This window comes from Poecile atricapillus, unplaced genomic scaffold (genome assembly GCF_030490865.1).
Source record: "Poecile atricapillus isolate bPoeAtr1 unplaced genomic scaffold, bPoeAtr1.hap1 scaffold_221, whole genome shotgun sequence".
NCBI classification, from domain to species: domain Eukaryota; kingdom Metazoa; phylum Chordata; class Aves; order Passeriformes; family Paridae; genus Poecile; species Poecile atricapillus.
This window is the reverse complement of record NW_026709037.1, coordinates 14,679-40,293: the sequence shown is the minus strand read 5'-3', so window position 1 is coordinate 40,293 and position 25,615 is coordinate 14,679. Positions and strand designations below refer to the sequence as shown.

Below are 25,615 nucleotides of genomic sequence, written 5' to 3'. Positions count from 1 at the left end.
TTTTGGGGAAAATGGGAATTTTGGGGGGAAAATGGGAATGAGATTTTGGGATTGTGGAATCAGGAATGGATTTTGGGGCTGAAATTTGGGATTCTGGGATGAGATTTTGGGATTCTGGGATCAGGAATGGAATCTGGGGCTGGATTTTGGGATGAGATTTTGGGATTTTGGAGCAGAATTTTGGGATTCTGGGATTGAGATTTTGGAATTTTGGGGCTGAATTTCGGGATTTTGAAGCAGAATTTTGGGATTTTGGAGCAGAATTTTGGGATTCTGAGCTGAGATTTTGGGATCCTGGGATGAGAATTTGGGATTTTGGGTCTGAATTTTGGGATTTTGGAGCAGAATTTCGGAATTTTGGGATTTTGGGCTGAGATTTTGGGATTCTGGGATCAGGAATGGATTTTGGGGCTGAATTTCGGAATTCTGGGATGAGATTTTGGGATTTTGGGCTGAGATTTTGGGATTTTGGGCTGAGATTTTGGGATTTTGGGCTGAGTTTTTGGGATTTTGGAATCAGGAATGGATTTTGGGGCTGAATTTTGGAATTCTGGGATGAGATTTTGGGATTCTGGGATCAGGAATGGAATCTGGGGCTGGATTTTGGGATTTTGGGATTCTTGGATGAGATTTTGGGATTTTGGGCTGAATTTTGGGATCCTGGGCTGAGATTTTGGGATTTTGGTGCCAGATTTTGGGATTCTGGGATGAGAGTTTGGGATTTTGGGCTAAGATTTTGGAATTTTGGTGCAGAATTTTCAGATTTTGGGATTCTGGGCTGAGATTTTGGGATTCTGGGATGAAATTTCAGGATTCTGGGCTGAGATTTTGGGATTTTGGGCTGAGATTTTGGGATTTTGGAGCAGAATTTTGGGATTCTGAGCTGAGAGTTTGGGATTTTGGGGCTGAATTTTGGGATTTTGGGATTCTGGGCTGAGATTTTGGGATTCTGGGCTGAGATTTTGGAATTTTGGAGCAGAATTTTGGGATTCTGGGATCAGGAATGGATTTTGGGGCTGAATTTTGGGATTCTGAGCTGAGATTTTGGGATTTTGGGATTCTGGGCTGAGATTTTTGGATTTTGGAGCAGAATTTTGGGATTCTGGGATCAGGAATGGATTTTGGGGCTGAATTTCGGAATTCTGGGCTGAATTTTGGGATTTTGGGCTGAGATTTTGGGATTTTGGTGCCAGATTTTGGGATTTTGGTGCCAGATTTTGGGATTTTGGGCTGAGATTTTGGGATTCTGGGATGAGAATTTGGGATTTTGGAGCAGAATTTTGGGATTCTAAGCTGAGATTTTGGGATTTTGGGATCAGGAATGGAATTTGGGGCTGAATTTTGGGATTCTGGGCTGAAAATTTGGGATTTTGGAGCAGAATTTTGGAATTTTGGGGCCAGATTTTGGGATTTTGGAACAGAATTTTAGGATTTGGGGCTGAATTTTGGGATTCTGGGCTGAGATTTTGGGATTGTGTGATCAGGAATGGATTTTGGTGCCGGATTTTGGGATTCTGATTTGAGATTTTGGGATTTTGGAGCAGAATCTTGGGATTCTGAGCTGAGATTTTGGGATTCTGGGATGAGAGTTTGGGATTTTGGGGCTGAATTTTGGGATTTTGGAGAAGAATTTCGGAATTTTGGGATTTTGGGCTGAGATTTTGGGATTCTGGGATCAGGAATGGATTTTGGGGCTGAATTTCGGAATTCTGGGATGAGATTTTGGGATTTTGGGCTGAGATTTTGGGATTTTGGGCTGAGATTTTGGGATTTTGGGCTGAGTTTTTGGGATTTTGGAATCAGGAATGGATTTTGGGGCTGAATTTTGGAATTCTGGGATGAGATTTTGGGATTCTGGGATCAGGAATGGAATCTGGGGCTGGATTTTGGGATTTTGGGATTCTTGGATGAGATTTTGGGATTTTGGGCTGAATTTTGGGATCCTGGGCTGAGATTTTGGGATTTTGGTGCTGAAATTTTGGGATTCCGGGCTGAGATTTTGGGATTCTGGGATCAGGAATGGATTTTGGGGCTGAATTTCAGAATTCTGGGCTGAGATTTTGGGATTCTGGGATGAGATTTTGGGATTTTGGAGCAGAATCTTGGGATTCTGAGCTGAGATTTTGGGATTCTGGGATGAGAGTTTGGGATTTTGGGGCAGAATTTTGGGATTTTGGGGCTGAATTTTGGAATTCTGGGATGAGATTTTGGGATTCTGAGCTGAGATTTTGGGATTCTGGGATGAGAGTTTGGGATTTTGGGGCTGAATTTTGGGATTTCAGGATTCTGGGCTGAGATTTTGGGATTCTGGGATGAGATTTTGGAATTTTGGTGCCAGATTTTGGGATTTTGGGCTGAGATTTTGGGATTTTGGAGCAGAATTTTGGGATTCTGGGCTGAATTTTGGGATTCTGGGATGAGATTTTGGGATTGTGGGATCAGGAATGGAATTTGGGGCTGAATTTTGGGATTCTGGGCTGAAAATTTGGGATTTTGGAGCAGAATTTTGGAATTTTGGGGCCAGATTTTGGGATTTTGGAACAGAATTCGGGGATTTTAGAGCAGAATTTTAGGATTTGGGGCTGAATTTCGGGATTCTGGGCTGAGATTTTGGGATTGTGTGATCAGGAATGGATTTTGGTGCCGGATTTTGGGATTCTGATTTGAGATTTTGGGATTTTGGAGCAGAATCTTGGGATTCTGAGCTGAGATTTTGGGATTCTGGGATGAGAGTTTGTGATTTTGGGGCTGAATTTTGTGATTTTGGGGCTGAATTTTGGGATTCTGGGATTCTGGGCTGAGATTTTGGGATTTTGGTGCCAGATTTTGGGATTCTGGGCTGAGATTTTGGGATTCTGGGATGAGAGTTTGGGATTTTGGGATGAGAATTTGGGATTTTGGGATCAGGAATGGATTTTGGGGCTGAATTTCAGAATTCTGGGCTGAGATTTTGGGATTTTGGTGCCAGATTTTGGGATTTTGGGCTGAGATTTTGGGATTTTGGGCTGAGATTTTGGGATTTTGGGATTTTGGGCTGAGATTTTGGGATTTTGGAGCAGAATTTTGGGATTTTGGGATTTTGGGCTGAGATTTTGGGATTTTGGGCTCACCCAGCTGGGAGTGGGAGAAATCCACCGACCACCCCACGCGCAGCAGCGGCACCTCGGAGCTCCCCTCCTTCCCGGGCAGGATCTGCGACACCTGCGGGGAAATTCGGGATTTGGGATCGACACAATTCGGGAATGGGGCGGGAAAAATCCCTAAAAATCCCCAAACACACCCAAATCCCACAAAAACGGGCACTAAAAGCCTCAAAACCACCCCAAACTCGGCCAAAATATCCCTGGGAAAATCAAAATGTTCCCAGAAATTCCAAACCCACACAGAAATTCCCAGATCTCCCTCAAAACAGCCCAAAAATCCCTGTTTTCCACCCAAAATTCCCAAATCTCCCTCAAAACAGCCCAAAAATTCCAAAAATCCCCCCCAAAATTCCCAAATCCACCTCAAACTCTGCCAAAATACCCCTGGAAAAATCAAAATATTCCCAAAACTTCCAAACCCACAGAGAAATTCCCAGATCTCCCTCAAAACAGCCCAAAAATTCCTGTTTTCCACCCAAAATTCCCAAATCCATCTCAAACTCGGCCAAAATATCCCTGGAAAAATCAAAATATTCCCAAAAATTCCAAACCCACCCAAAAACTCCCAAATCTCCCTCAAAACAGCCCAAAAATCCCAAAAAATTCCAAAAAAATCCCCAAATTTCCCTCAAAACAACCCAAAAATTCCACCCAAAATTCCCAAATCTCCCTCAAAACGTTCCCAAAAATGCCTCAATCCCCCCAAAATTCCCAAGTTTCCCTCAAAACACCCCAAAAAACCAAAAAAATTCCCAAAAATTCCCAAGTCTCCCTCAAAACAGCCCAAAAATTCCTGTTTTCCACCCAAAATTCCCAAATCCACCTCAAACTCTGCCAAAATATCCCTGGAAAAATCAAAATGTTCCCAAAAATTCCAAACCCACACAAAAACTCCCAAACCTTCCTCAAAACAGCCCAAAAATCCCCAAAAAATCACAAAAATTCCCAAATCTCCCTCAAAACAGCCCAAAAATTCCAAAAAATCCCCCCCAAAATTCCCAAATCCACCTCAAACTCTGCCAAAATATCCCTGGAAAACTCAAAATGTTCCCAAAAATACCAAACCTACCCCAAAAATTCCCAAATCCTCTCCAAAATAATCCAAAAATCCCTCAATCCCCCCCAAAATTCCTGAATCTCCCTCAAAACACCCCAAAAATCCCAAAAAAATCCAAAAAAATCCCCAAATTTCCCTCAAAACAACCCAAAAATTCCACCCAAAGTTCCCAAATCTCCCTCAAAACGTTCCCAAAAATCCCAAACCCACCCAAAAATTCCCAAATTTCCCTCAAAACAGCCCAAAAATCCCAAAAAAAATCACAGAAATTCCCAAATCTTCCTCAAAACAGCCCAAAAATTCCAAAAATCCCCCCCAAAATTCCCAAATCCACCTCAAACTCTGCCAAAATATCCCTGGAAAAATCAAAATGTTCCCAAAAATTCCAAACCCACCCAAAAATTCCCAAATCTTCCTCAAAACAGCCCAAAAATCCCAAAAAAATCACAAAAATTCCCAAATCTCCCTCAAAACAGCCCAAAAATTCCTGTTTTCCACCCAAAATTCCCAAATCCACCCCAAACTCTGCCAAAATATCCTTGGAAAACTCAAAACATTCCCAAAAATACCAAACCTGCCCCAAAAACTCCCAAATCCTCTCCAAAATAATCCAAAAATCCCTCAATCCCCCCCAAAATTCCCGAATCTCCCTCAAAACGTTCCCAAAAATCCAAAAAAGTTCCCAAAAATTCCCAAATTTCCCTCAAAACACCCCAAAAATTCCACCCAAAATTCCCAAATCTCCCTCAAAACGTTCCCAAAAATCCCAAACCCACCCAAAAATTCCCAAATTTCCCTCAAAACAGCCCAAAAATCCCCAAAAAATCACAAAAATTCCCAAATCTTCCTCAAAACAGCCCAAAAATTCCAAAAAATCCCCCCCAAAATTCCCAAATCCACCTCAAACTCTGCCAAAATACCCCTGGAAAAATCAAAATATTCCCAAAAATACCAAACTTGCCCCAAAAGTTCCCAAATCCTCTCCAAAATAATCCAAAAATGCCTCAATCCCCCCCAAAATTCCCGAATCTCCCTCAAAACAGCCCAAAAATTCCTGTTTTCCACCCAAAATTCCCAAATCTTCCTCAAAACGTTCCCAAAAATCCCTCAATCCCCCAAAAATTCCCAAATTTCCCTCAAAACAGCCCAAAAATCCCAAAAAATTCCCAAAAAATTCCCAAGTTTCCCTCAAAACAGCCCAAAAATTCCTGTTTTCCACCCAAAATTCCCAAATCCACCTCAAACTCTGCCAAAATATCCCTGGAAAAATCAAAATGTTCCCAAAAATTCCAAACCCATCCAAAAACTCCCAAATCTTCCTCAAAACAGCCCAAAAATTCCTGTTTTCCACCCAAAATTCCCGAATCTCCCTCAAAACGTTCCCAAAAATCCCTCAATCCCCCAAAATTCCCAAAATTCCCTCAAAGCAGCCCAAAAATCCCCAAAAAATCACAAAAATTCCCAAATCTTCCTCAAAACAGCCCAAAAATTCCTGTTTTCCACCCAAAATTCCCAAATCCACCTCAAACTCTGCCAAAATATCCCTGGAAAAATCAAAATATTCCCAAAAATACCAAACTTGCCCCAAAAATTCCCAAATCCTCTCCAAAATAATCCAAAAATCCCTCAATCCCCCAAAATTTCCCAAATTTCCCTCAAAACAGCCCAAAAATCCCAAAAAATTCCCAAAAAATCCCCAAATTTCCCTCAAAACAACCCAAAAATTCCACCCAAAATTCCCAAATCTCCCTCAAAACGTTCCCAAAAATCCCAAACCAACCCAAAAATTCCCAAATTTCCCTCAAAACAGCCCAAAAATCCAAAAAAAATCACAAAAATTCCCAAATCTCCCTCAAAACAGCCCAAAAATTCCAAAAAATCCCCCCCAAAATTCCCAAATCCACCTCAAACTCTGCCAAAATATCCCTGGAAAAATCAAAATGTTCCCAAAAATACCAAACCTGCCCCAAAAACTCCCAAATCCTCTCCAAAATAATCCAAAAATCCCTCAATCCCCCCCAAAATTCCCGAATCTCCCTCAAAACACCCCAAAAATCCCAAAAAAATCCCCAAATTTCCCTCAAAACAACCCAAAAATTCCACCCAAAATTCCCAAATCTCCCTCAAAACGTTCCCAAAATGCCAAAAATTCCATTCCCTCTGTTCCCATCATTCCGCCTGTCCCGTCATTCCAGCTGTTCCCGTCCTCCTGCCTGTTCCTGTCATTCCCACTGTTCCCACTCCCATCATTCCCGCTGTCATTCCCAATATTCTGGCTGTTCCCATCATTCCTGGCTGTTCCCGTCATTCCCACTATTCCTGTTGTTCCCGCTGTCATTCCCATCATTCCGGCTGTTCCCATTCCCGTCCTTCCCGTTATTCCCGCTGTCATTCCCGTTATTCCGGTTCCCATTCCCGTTATTCCTGCTGTCATTCCCATTATTCCTGCTGTCATTCCCATTATTCCTGCTGTCATTCCCGTTATTCCGGCTGTTCACATTCCCCCATTCCTATTCCCAGTTCCCATTCCCATCATTCCCTCTGTCATTCCCGGTGTTCCCGGCTGTCATTCCCGTTATTCCGGCTGTCATTCCCGTTATTCCGGCTGTTCCCATTCCCATCATTCCCGTTATTCCCGGTTCCCATTCCCGTTATTCCCGGTTCCCATTCCCGTTATTCCCGTTATCATTCCCATTATTCCCGCTGTCATTCCCGGTGTTCCCGCTGTCATTCCCGTTATTCCGGCTGTTCCCATTCCAGCTGTTCCCATCATTCCCGTTATTCCGGCTGTTCCCATTCCCGTCATTCCCAGCTGTTCTCATTCCCGTTCCCGTTATTCCGGCTGTCATTCCCGTTACTCCAGCTGTTCCCGTTCCCATCATTCCCGTTATTCCCTCTGTCATTCCCATTATTCCCGGTTCCCATTCCCGTTATTCCCGCTGTCATTCCCGTTATTCCCGCTTCCCATTCCCGGTGTTCCGGCTGTCATTCCCAGTGTTCTGGCTGTCATTCCCGTTATTCCGGCTGTTCCCATTCCCATCATTCCCGGTGTTCCCGCTGTCATTCCCGCTGTTCCCGCCGTTCCCATTCCCATCATTCCCGTTATTCCGGTTGTCATTCCCGTTATTCCGACTGTTCCCGTTCCCATCATTCCCGTTATTCCTGCTGTCATTCCCGTTATTCCGACTGTCATTCCCGGTGTTCCCGCTGTCATTCCCGCTGTCATTCTCGTTATTCCGGCTCTTCCCATTCCCGTTATTCCAGCTGTTCCCATTCCAGCTGTTCCCATCATTCCCGTTATTCCCGGTTCCCATTCCCGCTGTTCCGGCTGTCATTCCCGGTGTTCCGGCTGTTCCCATTCCCATTATTCCGGCTGTTCCCATTCCCGGTGTTCCGGCTGTTCCCATTCCCGTTATTCCCGTTCCCATTCCCGTTATTCCGGCTGTTCCCGGTTCCCATTCCCGTTATTCCTGGTTCCCATTCCCATTATTCCGGCTGTTCCCATTCCCGCTGTTCCGGCTGTTCCCATCATTCCCGTTATTCCCGGTTCCCATTCCCGGTGTTCCGGCTGTCATTCCCGGTGTTCCCGTTCCCATTCCCGTTATTCCCGGTTCCCATTCCCGGTGTTCCGGCTGCCATTCCCGTTATTCCCTGTTCCCATTCCCGGTGTTCCGGCTGTTCCCATTCCCGTTATTCCGGCTGTTCCCATTCCCGGTGTTCTGGCTGTTCCCATTCCCGTTATTCCCGGTTCCCATTCCCGTTATTCCGGCTGTCATTCCCGTTACTCCGGCTGTTCCCATTCCCGTTATTCCCGGTTCCCATTCCCGTTATTCCCTGTTCCCATTCCCGGTGTTCCGGCTGTTCCCATTCCCGTTATTCCCGCTGTTCCCATTCCCGTTATTCCCTGTTCCCATTCCCGGTGTTCCGGCTGTCATTCCCGCTGTTCCGGCTGTTCCCATTCCCGTTATTCCCGGTTCCCGTTCCCGTTATTCCCGGTTCCCATTCCCGTTATTCCCGGTTCCCATTCCCGCTGTTCCGGCTGTCATTCCCGTTATTCCCGGTTCCCATTCCCATTATTCCGGCTGTTCCCATTCCCGGTGTTCCGGCTGTCATTCCCGTTATTCCAGGTTCCCATTCCCGCTGTTCCGGCTGTAGTCTCACCCTGGCCTGGAAGCACACCCTGCCCCGGGTGACTCCGTGGGTGCTGCGGGCTCCGGCCCAGAGTCCCGGGAATCTCTCGGAGAAGAGCGGCTGCCCCCCGTAACGATCGCGGCTGGCCCGGAACTGCAGATCCGACGTGTCTGCAACAACGGAATCCGGGATCACATCCCAAATCCCAAAATCCCAAATCCCTAAAAAATCCCAAATCCCAAATCCCAGATCCCTAAAAAATCCCAAATCCCTAAAAAATCCCAAAATCCCTAAAAAATCCCAAATCCCATCCCGGAACTGCAGATCCGACGTGTCTGCAACAACGGAATCCGGGATCACATCCCAAATCCCAATTCCCAAATCCCAAAATCCCAAATCCCATCCCAAATCCCAAATCCCAATTCCCAAAATCCCAAATCCCCAAATCCCCAAATCCCATCCCAGAACTGCAGATCCGACGTGTCTGGAACAACAGAATCCGGGATCACATCCCAAATCCCAATTCCCAAATCCCATCCTGGATCACATCCTAAATCCCAAAATCCCAATTCCCGTCCCAGAACTACAGATCCTACGTGTCTGGAACAACAAAATTCAAATCCCAAAATCCCAAATCCCAAATCCCAAAATCCCAAATCCCAAATCCCATCCCAAATCCCAAAATCCCAAATCCCAAAATCCCAAATCCCATCCCAAAACTGCAGATCCGACGTGTCTGCAACAACGGAATCCAAATCCCTAAAAAATCCCAAATCCCAATTCCCAAAATCCCAAAATCCCAAAATCCCAAAATCCCATCCTGGATCACATCCCAAATCCCAGATCCCAAATCCCAATTCCCAAAATCCCAAATCCCTAAAAAATCCCAAATCCCAAATCCCAAATCCCAAAATCCCAAATCCCAAATCCCAAATCCCAAATCCCATCCCGGAACTGCAGATCCGACGTGTCTGCAACAACGGAATCCAAATCCCTAAAAAATCCCAAATCCCAAATCCCAATTCCCTAAAAAATCCCAAATCCCAATTCCCAATTCCATCCCGGAACTGCAGATCCGACGTGTCTGCAACAACGGAATCCAAGTCCCTAAAAAATCCCAAATCCCAAATCCCAAAATCCCAAATCCCAAAATCCCAAATCCCAAACTCCCAAATCCCAATTCCCATCCCGGAACTGCAGATCCGACGTGTCTGCAACAACGGAATCCAAATCCCTAAAAAATCCCAAATCCCAAATCCCAATTCCCAAAATCCCAAAATCTCAAAATCCCAAATCCCAATTCCCAAATCCCCAAATCCCAATTCCCAAAATCCCAAATCCCAAATCCCATCCCGGAACTGCAGATCCGACGTGTCTGCAACAACGGAATCCGGGATCACATCCCAAATCCCAGATCCCAAAATCCCAAATCCCAAATCCCAATTCCCATCCCGGAACTGCAGATCCGACGTGTCTGCAACAACGGAATCCAAATCCCTAAAAAATCCCAAATCCCAAAATCCCAAAATCCCAAAATCCCATCCTGGATCACATCCCAAATCCCAGATCCCAAATCCCTAAAAAATCCCAAATCCCAAAATCCCAAATCCCAAATCCCAAATTCCCAATTCCCAAATCCCATCCCGGAACTGCAGATCCGACGTGTCTGCAACAACGGAATCCAAATCCCTAAAAAATCCCAAATCCCAAATCCCAAAATCCCAATTCCCAAAATCCCAAATCCCAATTCCCAAAATCCCAAATCCCAATTCCCATCCCGGAACTGCAGATCCGACGTGTCTGGAACAACAAAATCCAGGATCACAGCCCAAATCCCAGATCCCAAATCCCAAAAACCCAAAATCCCAAATCCCAAATCCCATCCCGGAACTGCAGATCCGACGTGTCTGCAACAACGGAATCCAAATCTCTAAAAAATCCCAAATCCCAAATCCCAATTCCCAAAATCCCAAATCCCAAATCCCAAAATCCCAAAATCCCAATTCCCAAAATCCCAAATCCCAAAATCCCAAAATCCCAAATCCCAAATCCCAAATCCCAATTCCCATCCCGGAACTGCAGATCCGACGTGTCTGCAAGAACGGAATCCGGGATCACATCCCAAATCCCAAATCCCAAATCCCAAATCCCAACTCCCAAATCCCATCCTGGATCACATCCCAAATCCCAAATCCCAAATCCCATCCTGGATCACATTCCAAATCCCAAATCCCAATTCCCAAAATCCCAAATCCCAAATCCCAAATCCCCAAATCCCATCCCATCTGCAGATCCGACGTGTCTGGAACAACAAAACCCTGGGATCACATCCCAAATCCCAGATCCCAAATCCCAAATCCCAAATCCCAAATCCCAAATCCCATCCTGGATCCCATCCCAGAGTGCCGGGATTGTCCCCAAAATCCTGCCCAGTTCCCAACCTGGATCCCAGCCCCGAGCTCTGGAATGAACCTGAAATCCCATCAGGATTATCCCAAAATCCTGCCAGGATTATCCCAAAATTCCACCGGGATTATCCCAAAATTCCACTGGGATTATCCCGAAATTCCACTGGGATTATCCCAAAATTCCACTGGGATTATCCCAAAATCTCATCAGATTTATCCCAAAACCTCTCCGGGTTTGTCCTGACATCCCGCCAGGATTATCCCGAAATCCCACCGGGATGATCCCAAAATCCCTCTGGGATTATCCCAAAAATCCCTCCAAGACAATCCTGAAATTCCGCCAGGATTGTCCTGAAATCCCACTGGAACAATCCAAAAATCCCACTGGGTTGATCCCAAAATCCCGCCAGGATTATCCCGAAATTCCACCGGGATTATCCCGAAATTCCACTGGGATTATCCCAAAATTCCACTGGGATTATCCCAAAATTCCACCGGGATTATCCCAAAATTCCACCGGGAATCGCGGCCCAAATGCCCCCGATGGTCCCCAGAGCTCAGATCCCAAAATGATCCCAAAAATCCCAAAACGATCCCCAAAAATCTCAAATTTGTCCCAAAAACATCCCAAAAATCGTCCCAAAAATCCCAAAATCCCCAAATTGTCCTGAAAAATCCCCAAAAATCCCAAAAAATCCTGAAATGATCCCAAAAAAATCCCAGAAACGTCCCAAAATCGCCCCCAAAATCCCAAAATCTTCCTGAAAAATCCCAAAATCTTCCTGAAAAATCCCAAATTTGTCTTGGAAAATTCCAGAATTGTCTCAAAAAAAACCCAAAAATCCCAAAATCATCCTGAAAAATCCCAAAAAATCCCAAAATTGTCTGAAAAAACCCAAAATTATCCCGAAAGGAATCCCAAAATCCAAAAAAAGTCCCGAAAAATTTCAAAATCGTCCAAAAAAATCCCAAAATTGTCCTGAGAAATCCCAAATTTATCCCAAAAAATCCCCCCAAAATCATCTGGAAAAAGCCCCAAAAATCCCAAAATGATTCTGAAAAAATCCCAGCTCATCCCAAAAATCCCAAAATCCCCAAATTGTCCTGAAAAATCCCCAAAAATCCCATAAAATCCTGAAATGATCCCAAAAAAATCCCAGAAACGTCCCAAAATCGCCCCCAAAAATCCCAAAATCTTCCTGAAAAATCCCAAATTTGTCCTGGAAAATTCCAGAACTGTCTCAAAAAAATCCCAAAATCACCCTGAAAAATCCCAAAAAATCCCAAAATTGTCTCGAAAAAACCCAAAATTATCCCGAAAAGAATCCCAAAATCCAAAAAAAGTCCTGAAAAATTTCAAAATAGTCCAAAAAAATCCCAAAATTGTCCCGAGAAATCCCAAAATGATCCCAAAAAATCCCCCCTTAAATCATCTGGAAAAATCCCCAAAAATCCCAAAATGATCCTGAAAAAAATCCCAGCTCATCCCAAAAATCCCAAAATCCCCAAATTGCCCTGAAAAATCCCCAAAAATCCCAAAAAATCCTGAAATGATCCCAAAAAAATCCCAGAAACGTCCCAAAATCGCCCCAAAAATCCCAAAATCTTCCTGAAAAATCCCAAAATCTTCCTGAAAAATCCCAAATTTGTCCTGGAAAATTCCAGAATTGTCTCAAAAAAAACCCAAAAATCCCAAAATCATCCTGAAAAATCCCAAAAAATCCCAAAATTGTCTCGAAAAAACCCAAAATTATCCCAAAAAGAATCCCAAAATCCAAAAAAAGTCCCGAAAAATTTCAAAATCGTCAAAAAAAATCCCTAAATCGTCCCGAGAAATCCCAAAATTATCCCAAAAAATTCCCCCAAAATCATCTGGAAAAATCCCCAAAAATCCCAAAATGATCCTGAAAAAAATCCCAGCTCATCCCAAAAATCCCAAAATCCCCAAATTGCCCTGAAAAATCTCCAAAAATCCCAAAAAATCCTGAAATGATCCCAAAAAAATCCCAGAAACGTCCCAAAATCGCCCCAAAAATCCCAAAATCTTCCTGAAAAATCCCAAAATCTTCCTGAAAAATCCCAAATTTGTCCTGGAAAATTCCAGAATTGTCTCAAAAAAATCCCCAAAATCCCAAAATCATCCTGAAAAATCCAAAAAAATCCCAAAATTGTCTCGAAAAAACCCAAAATTATCCCGAAAAGAATCCCAAAATCCAAAAAAAGTCCCGAAAAATTTCAAAATCGTCCAAAAAAATCCCAAAATTGTCCCGAGAAATCTCAAAATGATCCCAAAAAATCCCCCCAAAATCATCTGGAAAAATCCCCAAAAATCCCAAAATGATCCTGAAAAAATCCCAGCTCATCCCAAAAATCCCAAAATCCCCAAATTGCCCTGAAAAATCCCCAAAAATCCCAGAAAATCCTGAAATGATCCTGAAAAAAATCCCAGAAACGTCCCAAAATCGCCCCAAAAATCCCAAAATCTTCCTGAAAAATCCCAAATTTGTCCTGGAAAATTCCAGAATTGTCTCAAAAAAATCCCAAAATCATCCTGAAAAATCCCAAAAAATCCCAAAATTGTCTCGAAAAAACCCAAAATTATCCCGAAAAGAATCCCAAAATCCAAAAAAAGTCCCGAAAAATTTCAAAATCGTCCAAAAAAATCCCAAAATTGTCCCGAGAAATCCCAAAATGATCCCAAAAAATCCCCCCAAAATCATCTGGAAAAAGCCCCAAAAATCCCAAAATGATCCTGAAAAAAATCCCAGCTCATCCCAAAAATCCCAAAATCCCCAAATTGCCCTGAAAAATCCCCAAAAATCCCAAAAAATCCTGAAATGATCCCAAAAAAATCCCAGAAACGTCCCAAAATCGCCCCAAAAATCCCAAAATCTTCCTGAAAAATCCCAAAATCTTCCTAAAAAATCCCAAATTTGTCCTGGAAAATTCCAGAATTGTCTCCAAAAAATCCCAAAATCACCCTGAAAAATCCCAAAAAATCCCAAAATTGTCTCGAAAAAACCCAAAATTATCCCGAAAGGAATCCCAAAATCCAAAAAAAGTCCCGAAAAATTTCAAAATCGTCCAAAAAAATCCCAAAATCGTCCCGAGAAATCCCAAAATGATCCCAAAAAATCCCCCCAAAATCATCTGGAAAAATCCCCAAAAATCCCAAAATGATCCTGAAAAAAATCCCAGCTCATCCCAAAAATCCCAAAATCCCCAAATTGCCCTGAAAAATCCCCAAAAATCCCCAAAAATCCTGAAATGATCCCAAAAAAATCCCAGAAACATCCCAAAATCGCCCCAAAAATCCCAAAATCTTCCTGAAAAATCCCAAATTTGTCCTGGAAAATTCCAGAGTTGTCTCAAAAAAATCCCAAAAATCCCAAAATCATTCTGAAAAATCCCAAAAAACCCCAAAATTGTCTGAAAAAAACCCAAAATTATCCCGAAAAAATCCCAAAATCCAAAAAAAGTCCCGAAAAATTTCAAAATCGTCCAAAAAAATCCCAAAATCGTCCCGAGAAATCCCAAAATGATCCCAAAAAATCCCCCCCAAAATCATCTGGAAAAATCCCCAAAAATCCCAAAATGATCCCAGAAAATCCCAAAATGATCCTGAAAAAAAAATCCCAAAAATCCCAAAATCCCAGCAAAAATTCTCCCAAAAATTCCATGGAATTTCCCCTCCCCCCTCCCCCAGCGATGTTCTCAAATTCCTGAAATCCTCTGGAAACTTCTGGAATTCCCAAAATTCCCGGGATTCCCGTACAGGTGTCGAGGATGACGAGGGTCTCGTCCTCTTCCCCCTCCGGCGGCTCCTCCTCCGGCGGCGGCGGCGATTTGGATCTGCGGGATGGGGAAAAATCCCAAAAATTTGGGAAAAATCCGGAATTTCCGGGAGGAAAAATCCCAAATCCCCAGAGATTTCCCCCCCAAAAAAAATGATCCCGAATTCCTCGGGAATTCTCAGGTTTTGGGATTTTTCTGGAAGCTTCTGGATGATTCCAACCCTTTAAAACCACAGGAAAAATAAATAAGAATAAAAAAAAAACCTGGAAAAAATTCCCGAAAAAATCCTGGAAAAAAATCCAGAAAATATTCCAGAAGAAATCTGGGAAAATTCCCAAATTCCTTGGGAATTCTCTGGTTTTTGGGATTTTTCTGGAAGCTTCTGGATGATCCCAACCCCTTTAAAATCTCTGGGAAAAATCTTTAAAAATCCAGGAAAAAAATCCAGAAAAATTCCAGAAGAATTCCAGGAGAAAAAAAAAGCCAGGAAATATTCCAGAAAAATTCCAAGAAAATTCCAGGGGAAATTCCCAAATCCTCAGGAATTCCCTGATTTTGGAATTTGTCCAAAATGATCCCAAAATTCCTTAAAATCCCCAGAAAAAATCTTTAAAAATTCAGAAAAAAATCCAGAAAAATTCTGAAAAATCCCCAAAATTTTCCAAAAAATTCCGGAAAAAATCCCCAAAAAATTCCATAAAAATTCCAGGAAAAAATTCCCAAATCCTTAGGAATTCCTTGTTTTGGGAATTATTCCAAAACCATCCCAAAACCCAAAAAAAACACCAGAAAAAAATTTTAAAAATTCTGAAAACAACCCAGAAAAATTCAAAAAAAATCCAGAAAAAATCCCAAAAAATTCCCAAAAATTCCCAAAAAATTCCATAAAAATTCCAGGAAAAAATTCCCAAATCCTCAGGGATTTTGGGATTACTCCAGAACCTCCAGAATGATCCTAAAACTCCTTAAAACCCCCAGAAAAAAAATCATCAGAAATTCAGAAAAAAACACAGAAAAATTCGAAAAAATCCCCAAAAATTTAAAAAAAAAATACATAAAAATTCCAGGAAAAATTCCAAATCCTTAGGAATTCCATGATTTTGGAATTACTCCAAAATGATCCCAAAATTCCTTAAAAGCCCCAGAAAAAAATCTTTAAAAATTCAGAAAAAACACAGAAAAATTCAGAAAAATCCCCCAAAATTCCCCAAAAAATTCCCAAAAAATTCCCCAAAAAATTCCATAAAAATTCCAGGAAAAAATTCCCAAATCCTTAGGAATTCCTTGTTTTGGGAATTATTCCAAAACCATCCCAAAACCCAAAAAAACCACCAGAAAAAAATTTTAAAAATTCCGAAAAAAACCCAGAAAAATTCAAAAAAAATCCAGAAAAAAATCCCAAAAAATTCCGAAAAAATTCCATAAAAATTGCAGGAAAAAATTCCCAAGTCCTCCAGAATTTTGGGATTTGTCCAGAACCTCCAGAACGATCCCAAAACCCCTTAAAAACACCAGAAAAAAAACCCATTAAAAATTCAGAGAAAAACTCAGAAAAATTCAAAAAAATCCCAAAAAATTCCCCAAAAATTCCCCAAAAATTCCAAAAAATTCTAAAAAATTCCAGAAAAAAATTCCCAAATCCTCAGAAATTCCCTCATTTTGGAATTACTCCAAAACCATCTTTAAACCCCCCCCAAAAAATCTTTAAAAATTCAGAAAAAAAACTCAGAAAAATTCCAAAAAAATCCGGAAAAAATCCAAAAAAATCCCAAAAAATTCCCAAAAATTCCATAAAAATTCCAGTAAAAAATTCCCAAATCCTCAGAGATTTTGGGATTACTCCAGAACTACCCCAAAACTCCTTAAAACCCCAAGAAAATAACTTTAAAAATTCAGAAAAAAACTCAGAAAAATTCGAAAAAAATCCGGAAAAAATCCAAAAAAATTCCCAAAAAATTCCCAAAAATTCCCAAAAATTCCAGAAAAAAATTCCCAAATCCTCAGAAATTCCCTCATTTTGGAATTACTCCAAAACCATCTTAAACCCCCCCCCCAAAAAAATCTTTAAAAATTCAGAAAAAAACTCAGAAAAATTTAAAAAAAAAATCCGAAAAAAAATCCCAAAAATTCCCCAAAAATTCCATAAAAATTCCAGGAAAAAATTCCCAAATCCTCAGAAATTCCCTCATTTTGGAATTACTCCAAAACCATCCCAAAACCCAAAAAAACCACCAGAAAAAAACCCTTTAAAAATTCAGAAAAAAACCCAGAAAAATTCAAAAAAAATCCCAAAAAATTCCTGAAAAATTCCTGAAAAATTCCTGAAAAATTCCCCAAAAATTCCCAAAAAATTCCAAAAAATTCCAGAAAAAAATTCCCAAATCCTCAGAAATTCCCTCATTTTGGAATTACTCCAAAACCATCCCAAAACATCTTAAACCCCCCCCCAAAAAAACCTTTAAAAATTCAGAAAAAAAATGAGAAAAATTCGAAAAAAATCCGGAAAAAATAAAAAAAAAATTCCCAAAAAATTCCCAAAAATTCCCAAAAATTCCAGAAAAAAATTCCCAAATCCTCAGAAATTCCCTCATTTTGGAATTACTCCAAAACCATCTTAAACCCCCCCCCCCCCCAAAAATCTTTAAAAATTCAGAAAAAAACTCAGAAAAATTCGAAAAAAATCCGGAAAAAATCCAAAAAAATTCCCAAAAATTCCCGAAAAATTCCCGAAAAATTCCCCAAAAATTCCAGAAAAAAATTCCCAAATCCTCAGAAATTCCCTCATTTTTGAATTACTCCAAAACCATCTTAAACCCCCCCCCCAAAAAATCTTTAAAAATTCAGAAAAAAACTCAGAAAAATTCAAAAAAAATCCGGAAAAAATCCAAAAAAATTCCCAAAAATTCCCAAAATTCCCAAAATTCCCAGAAATTCCCAGAAATTCCCGGAATTCCCACCGGCTGTTGTAGGCCTCCTCACGGAACTCGTGGTAGGCGCGGCCGTGCTCGTCTTTCTCGTCCCGGAGCCGTTTCACCCCGCGCCGCTCGGCCTCGGCGCCGCCGCCCGCCTTCGCCTTCTCCTCCTCTTCCTCACCTGCAAAACATTCCCAAAAAATCCCAAATTTATCCCAAAAAACCCGGCAGGGAGGGAAAAACGGGAAAATGCTGCAAATCCCCATTTTTTTGGGGTTAAAAGGTGAAGATTCCCGAAAAATGTCAATTTTTAAGGGGTTTTTTGGGGTTAAAACGAGGATTTTTTGGGATAAAACGTGAAGATTCTGGAAAAATGTTGATTTTTAAGGGGTTTTTTGGGGTTAAAATGAGGGTTTTATGGGTTGAAAGTTGAATTAAATGGGGATGTTAAAAAAAATGTTAATTTTTAATTAACTTTTAATTTTTAATTAATTTTTTTGGGGTTAAAGTGAGGATTTTTTGGGTTAAAAGTTGAATATTCCATAAAAATGTCAATTTTTAAGGGGTTTTTTGGGGTTAAAGTGAGAATTTTTTGGGTTGGAAGGTGAATATTCCACAAAAATGTCAATTTTTAATGGATTTTTTGGGATTAAAATGAGGGTTTTTTGGGTTGAAAGTTGAATTAAATGGGGATGTTAAAAAAAATGTTAATTTTTAATGTTTTTTTGGGGTAAAAACAATGATTTTTTTGGGGTTAAAAGTTGAATATTCCATTAAAATGTCAATTTTTAATGGGTTTTTTGGGGTTAAAATGAGGATTTTTTGGGTTAAAAGTTGAATATTCCACAAAAATGTCAATTTTTAATGGGTTTTTTGGGGTTAAAGTGAGGAATTTTTGGGTTAAAAGTTGAATATTCCATTAAAATGTCAATTTTTAATGGGTTTTTTGGGATAAAATGAGGATTTTTTGGGTTAAAAGTTGAATTAAAAGGGGATATTCCACAAAAATGTCAATTTTTAATGGTTTTTTTGGGGTAAAAACAACGATTTTTTGGGCTAAAAATTGAATATTCCGTTAAAACGTCAATTTTTAACGGCTTTTTGGGGGTTAAAATTAGGATTTTTTGGGTTCAAGGTTTAATTAAATGAGGATATTCCATAAAAGCATCAATTTTTAATTGGTTTTTGGGGTTAAAGTGAGGATTTTTTTGGGTTAAAAGGTGAATATTCTGTAAAAATGTCAATTTTTAAAGTTTTTTTTGAGGTAAAAACAATTTTTTTTGGGTTGAAAGTTGAATTAAATGGAGTTATTCCATAAAAATGTCAATTTTTAATGGTTTTTTTGGGGTTAAAACAATGAATTTTGGGTTAAAAGTGGAATTAAATGAGGACATTAAATAAAAATATCAATTTTTAATGTTTTTTTTGGGGTTAAAATGAGGATTTTTTGGGTTGAACCTGGAATTAAATGAGGATATTAAATAAAAATGTCAATTTTTAATGGTTTTTTTGGGGTTAAAATGAGGATTTTTTGGGTTAAAAGTTGAATTAAATGGGGATATTCCATAAAAATGTCAATTTTTAATGGTTTTTTGGGGTTAAAAAGGTCAGAATGAGGATTTTTTGCTTTTAAGGAAATTAAATCCGAGTATTCCTCGGGAATTTTGGGGTTTTCCAGGTTTTTGAGGGATAAAAAAAAATTGGAATTGAGTTATTTAATTTAAAAATGGAATTAAAGGGAAACACTTGGTGAAAATCTTGGATTTTTTCAGGTTTTGAAGGTGGAATTTGGACCAAAATTTTAATTTTTTTTCTTAAAAATCAACTAAATCCAAGAATTCCATGGAAATCTTAAAGTTTTAATGGTTTTTTTTGGATTTATAGTGGTAAAAAGTGGTTAAAAATCCAAGTTTTTCCTTAAAAATGAGTTAAATGGAAATATTCTGTGGAATTCTTGGAGTTTTAATGGATTTTCCAAGTTTTAGAAAGGCAAAATTAAACCTGGGGAAGGAAAAATTCCCATTTGGAATGTGGGAATGGGTTAAAAAACCACAAAAAACTTAAAATTTTTAAAAAAAGTTAAAATTCCCCAGGGATTTTCCATGGAAAAGGAAAAATTCCGGCTCCAGATTTGTTGGATTCGCTAAAAACTGGGAAATTCAAATGAAAAAATTCTTAAATCCAACCAAAAAAATCAAAGGAAACACAAAAATCCCAAATTTTTCCCTTTTTTGAGCAAAAAAATCCTAAAACCCAACAAAATTTGGGAATTTTTCCATAAAATCCAAGTTTTTATCTTTTTCCACTGTCCCACAATGGAGATTTTCCTTCTCTTATCCCATAAAAATCAAAGTTTGAGATAAAAATGGGAATAATTTCGTTTTTTCCCTCAAAAATCAGTGTTTTCCCCTCAAAAATAAACATTTTCCCCTCAAAACCCATCATTTTCCTTAAAAAAATCCCAATTTTTCCCTCAAAAATGAGAATTTTTGCAATCAAAATTCAGGATTTTCCCTCCAAAATCAACATTTTCCCCTCAAGAATCAGGATTTTCCCTCAAAATTATTTTTTCCCTCAAAATTAATAATTTTCATTAAAAAATCACAGTATTTCCCTCAGAGCCAATAATTTTTACTGCCAAAATTCAGGATTTTCCCTCCAAATTTAACATTTTCCCCTCAAAATTCAGGATTTTCCCTCAAAAACCCATAATTTTCCTTAAAAAAATCCCAATAATTCCCTCAATAATGATAATTTTTCCACTCAATATTCAGGATTTTCCCCTCAAAAAATCAGCATTTTCCCCTCAAGAATTAACATTTTCCCCTCAAACCCCAGGATTTCCACTCAAAATTCAGAATTTTCCCTCCAAGTGATGATTTTTCCCTCAAAACCCATCATTTTCCTTAAAAAAATCCCAATATTTCCCTCAAAAATGAGAATTTTTCCACTCAAAATTCAGGATTTTCCCACCAAAATCAGGATTTTCCCTCAAAAAACCACCCATTTTCCTTAAAAAAATCCCAATTTTTCCCTCAAAAACAACAATTTACTCTGAAAATTCAGGATTTTCCCCTCAAAAATCAGCATTTTCCCTCAAACCCATAATTTTCCTTAAAAAATCCCAATATTTCCCTCAGAACCAAGAATTTTTTACCCTCAAAATTCAGGATTTTCCCCTCAAAATTCAGGATTTTCCCCTCAAGAATCAACGTTTTCCCCTCAAACCCCAGGATTTCCCCTCAAAATTCAGAATTTTCCCTGCAAAATCAACATTTTCCCTCAAAAATCAGAATTTTCCCTCAAAATGATGATTTTTCCCTCAAAACCCATCATTTTCCTTAAAAAATCACAATATTTCCCTCAAAAATTATAATTTTTCCACTCAAAATTTAGGATTTTCCCTCAAACCCATCATTTTCCTTAAAAAAATCCCAATTTTCCCTCAAAAATGAGAATTTTTACAATCAAAATTCATGATTTTCCCTCCAAAATCAACATTTTCCCCTCAAAAATCAGAGTTTTCCCTCAAAATGATGATTTTTCCCTCAAAACCCATCAATTTCCTTAAAAAATCCCAATATTTCCCTCAAAAATGAGAATTTTTCCACTGAAAATTTAGGATTTTCCCTCAAAACTCATCATTTTCCTTAAAAAAATCCCAATATTTCCCTCAGAACCAAGAACTTTCACCGTCAAAATTCAGGATTTTCCCACCAAATTCAACATTTTCCCCTCAAAAATCAAATTTTCCCTCCAAATGATGATTTTTCCCTCAAAACCAAGAATTTTTTCCTCTCCAAATTCAAGATTTCCCCCTCAAAAAATCAATATTTTCCCCTCAATAATTAATATTTTCCCCTCAAATATCAACGTTTTCCCCTCAAACCCCAGGATTTCCCCTCAAAAATCAGAATTTTCCCTCCAAATGATGATTTTTCCCTCAAAACCCATCATTTTCCTTAAAAAAATCCCAATATTTCCCTCAAAAATTATAATTTTTCCCCTCCAAATCCCAAAACTTTCCCCAAACTCGAAAATTTCTCCTTAAAAAAAAAAAAATCCCGATTTTCCCAACACTTTTCCTTTGGCTCATTTCTCCAAATCCCAAACTTTTCCCCTCAAAACCGGGAATTTTCCCCTCAAAAAAATCCATAAAAATCAGGAATTTTCCCTCCAAAACCTGAATTTTTCCCCCATCCCAGATTTTTTTCCTGAAAAACCTGGAATTTTTCCCGATTTTCCCCTCAAGATCGAGGCTCTTTCCCCAAAACCCAACTCGGAATTGGGGAATTCCAACAATTCCATTGATTTTCCCCTCAGCCCGCGCTTCCCAAATATCCCAAACTCCGCTTTTTTTCCCGCTTTTTTTTTCCCCTCACAAAATCCCCATTTTTCCTACCGGGGATGGGATTTAATCCCAATTCCTGAGGCGAAAATTGGAATTTTGGGGAGAAAACCGGGAATTTTCTGAGGGGGGAGTGGTTTCTTTTCCCGATTTTGGAGTTTATTTCTCCCGGTTTTTGGAATCCCACGCGAAAATCTGGGAATTCTTTCCCGGTTTTTGAGATCCCTCACGAAAATCCGGAGGTTTTTTTTTTCCTCCCGGTTCTCGATTTTGGAGAATCTTTCGTGATTTGAGGGATTTTTTTCCCGGTTCTTTCCTGAGGTTTTGGGGATCCATTCCCGCTCCCGGGATCTCTTCCCGAGCCTCTGGAATTTCTCCCGGGGTTTTGGGGGGCCCTTCCCGGTTTTCGGGATCCTTTCCCGGTTCTGGAATCCCTTCCCGAGGCTCTGGAATCCTTCCCGGGGCTCTGGGGATCCTTTCCCGAGATCCCCTCCCGGTTCCCGGGGATCCCTTCCCGAGATCCCCAGATCCTTTCCCCTCCCGGATCCCGGAGGATCCTTTCCCGAAATCCCTTCCCGGTTCCCGGGATCCCCTCCCGGTTTCGGGGATCCTTTCCCGAAATCCCTTCCCGGTTCCCGGGATCCCCTCCCCGTTTTGGGGATCCTTTCCCGAAATCCCTTCCCGGTTCCCGGGATCCCTTCCCGGGATCCCTTCCCGGTTCCCGGGATTCCCTTCCCGCTCCCGGGGATCCCTTCCCGAGATCCCCTCCCGCTCCCGGGATCCCTTCCCGAGATCGCCTCCCGGTTCCCGGGATTCCCTTCCCGAGGCTTTGGGTTCTCTCCCGCTCCCGGGGATCCTTTCCCGAGATCCCCTCCCGGTTCCCGGGATCCCTTCCCGAGATCCCTTCCCGGTTCCCGGGATCCCTTCCCGAGTCTCCGGTCTCGCTCCCGTGGTTCCGTCCCCATCTCTCACCCGCCTGCGCCTCCTCCTCCTTGGCCTCGGCCGCGGCCGCTTCGTCCCCGCTGGGCGCCTCCTCCGGCGGCCGCTCGGCCCCGTTCACTCCGCCGGGGCCGCCGCCTCCTCCCGCCGGGGCCGCTTCGGGCTCGGCCGCGGCCGCCGCTCCCTCCTCCTGCGGCGGCTGCAGCGGCTCCGGAGCCGCCGCGGGCTCGGCCGGGGCCGCCTCCTCCTCCTCGTCCTCCTCCTCCTCCCCGGGGGGGCCGGGCTGGGCCGGGGCCGCCTCGGGGGCCGCGGCGGCCGCTTCGTCCTCATCCGCCAGCAGCGCTTCCTCGTCCTCGTCCTCCTCCTCTTCCTCCTCCTCCTCTTCCTCCTCCTCCTCCTCCTCCTCGTCCCCTCCGTGGGGCCGCCCGCCCGGGCCTCCCGCCGGCCCCGCTTCCCCTGCGCAGCTCGAGGCCGCCGCGGCCGGGCCTCCCCCGCCGCCGCCGCCGCCGCCTTCCTCGGGCCCCGCCGCCAACATCTCGGCGTCCAGGGCCTCCTGCAGCCGCTGCGCCAGCTCCACCTTCAGCCCGCGGGCGTCCAGGCCGCGCCGGCCCAGCTCGGCCCGCAGCTCGGTCACCTTCAGCCGCTTCACGTCCATGGCGGGGCCGGTGTGCGGGGAGGGGGGGAAGGGGCCGCGGGGCGGGGGGGGGAAGGGAAGCGGAAGCGCGGGCGCGCTGAGGCGGCGGCGCCGAGGCCGGAACGCGAGGCCGGGCCGGGCCCTGAGGCCGCGGGGCGGGGACTGAGGGAGGGAAGGGGCGGAAGGAAGGGGGCGGAGAGGGGACGGGGTTGTTGGGGGGGGAGAAGGGGGCGCAGAGAGCGAGAGCGCGAGGCGGGGCCGCCGCCGCTGGCGCGGGGAGGGGGCGGCCGGAGCGCGGAGCGATCGCCGGGCCCGTCCCGCTCCCGCCGCCGCCGCCGCCGCCGCCGCCGCCTCAGCCGCGCCTGCGCCGCCGCCGCCCCTCAGCCGCGCCCCCCCGCGCGCCGCGCGCCGCCCTTCCCGCGCATGCGCCGCGCCTGCGCGCCAACACCGACCCCGCCCTCATCTCGCCACCGCGCACGCGCCGCGCACGCGCGCCGGGGAGCCCGCGCGCCGCGCGCAGGCGCCGTTCCCGCTCTCTCTTCCCCCCCCCCCCCTCTCCCCCTCAGCCCCACCTACGTGCGCAACGGTCGCTGCGAGTGTGGCGGCGGCGGCGGCGGCGGCTTCGCCTCTTCCCCTCCTGCCCTCCCCGCGCGCGGCCCGCGCCGGCCGCTCCGATTTTCTGATTGGTCCCGAGCGCGCTGTTCTGCCCAGCGACGGCGAAAAGCCGCGCTCCGATTGGTGGAGGAGGGAGAAGGGGGCGCTCGCCTCGCGCGCGGTTTCCCGCCCGCCGCGCCGCCGCCATTTTGTTTCGGTGGATGAAGTGGGGGAGAAGCGCGCGGCTCGCTGGTGGGAAGGGAGAGGGAAAAGGGTTAAAAATGTGTAAAATATAAAAAAAAAAAAGAAATAAGATTTGTTCAGTTTGAAACTTCCGCGGGCGCGGGAGAAGCTCGGAGGCGGAGACTGCGCCGCGTTTCCCTCAGGAAACCCGCGAGCCCCGCCCCCTTCGCAGCTCCTACCTCCCCTCCCAAATTCACTTAACAAAACCTTTCAAATCCCTCACGCTCTCTTTTAAACATTATTCCCATTTATCCTTATCCACATAAAACTCCGATTTCACCCAGAAAGCGCCGAAACGACGGAATTTAAGCACCAAAAGGAAGCGCGGGGAAGGCGCCGCCATTTTGCGGCGCTGTGAGGGGACGTGAGGGAAGCGCCAGCGCCGCCAGCCCCGGGCGCCTCACGGAGACCCGCGGGGCCATTTTGATAACGAACCGCGCGCTTTTCACCCACAAAACAACGACAAAACGAAACGATTTGAAACTTTAAAGCGTTTTAAATCTCTTGTTGAACCGATGGATGACCCCGAGCGGGGTGCACCGTTCCCGGAGGCACTGCAATACCGGGACGATGCGCGGGGATATCGCGATAGAGAGGGGTCCGGATCTGAGGCACAGCGGGGATATCGCGATAGAGCAGCAGAAGTTGAGTCTGTTTTTAACCCATTGGTGACCCCGAGCGGGGTGCACCGTTCCCGGAGGCACTGCAATACCGGGACCATGGACAGGGATATCGCGATAGAGAAGGGTTGAAGACTGAAGAGCAGGAATATCGCGATAGAGCAGCAGAACCTGAGTCTGTTTTTAACCGTTTGATGACCCCGAGCGGGGTGCACCGTTCCCAGAGGCACTGCAATACCGGGACCATGGGCAGGGATATCGCAATAGAGAAGGCCTGAAGACTGAAACGCAGGAATATCGCGATCGAAGTGAAGAAATTGAATCTGTTTTTAACCAGTAAAATGACCCCGAGCGGGGTGCACCGTTCCCGGAGGCACTGCAATACCGGGACGATGCGCGGAGCGGAGGGAGCAAGCTCCGGGTCCAACTCCCGAGCCCAAAAATCCGTTTAATATGAAGTCCTCTCATCGAGGACGTATCAGATATTAAACTGATAAGAACAGATACTACACTTGATCTTAGCCAAAAGGCCGAGAAGCGATGCTGGGCTCAATCCGCGCCCCGCAGCCGGCCCCGCTCGGCCCGCCCGAACCTCACGGTCACCCCCGCGCTGCCCCCGCAGCCGCCCCGAGCCGTTCCCGGGCTCTCCCCGCGCCCCCTCCCGCATTTCCCGCTCGCGCCCCGCCCGGTGCGACCCCCGTGAACCCCGAAAACCCCCGGAAAACTCTCCCGGCGTGCAATTCGCGCACCCCAGCACGGTAAATCTGCATAGCCCCGCCCCTTTATGTTAA

General features: G+C 43.6%; 1 protein-coding gene and 1 non-coding gene across 2 annotated transcripts in view; both read right to left on the bottom strand.

Moving 5' to 3' along the window:
• Positions 1-23,433, bottom strand: part of HNRNPUL2 (heterogeneous nuclear ribonucleoprotein U like 2) — a gene marked incomplete at its 3' end in the record, with an annotated part of 41,284 nt that extends 17,851 nt beyond the window's left edge. The window contains exons 1-5 of the mRNA XM_058828741.1: positions 22,767-23,433; positions 17,492-17,627; positions 14,515-14,591; positions 8,362-8,501; positions 3,111-3,201 (exon numbers count right to left, since the gene is read on the bottom strand). Of these exons, the coding sequence (XP_058684724.1) occupies positions 3,111-3,201; positions 8,362-8,501; positions 14,515-14,591; positions 17,492-17,627; positions 22,767-23,388 (1,066 nt within the window). The remainder of the gene's footprint in view (positions 1-3,110; positions 3,202-8,361; positions 8,502-14,514; positions 14,592-17,491; positions 17,628-22,766) is intronic.
• Positions 23,434-25,175: 1,742 nt separating this feature from the next.
• Positions 25,176-25,366, bottom strand: LOC131574304 (U2 spliceosomal RNA). The gene has a single exon (XR_009276457.1). It is a non-coding gene; the product is annotated as a U2 spliceosomal RNA (small nuclear RNA).
• Between the last annotated feature and the right edge of the window lie 249 nt (positions 25,367-25,615).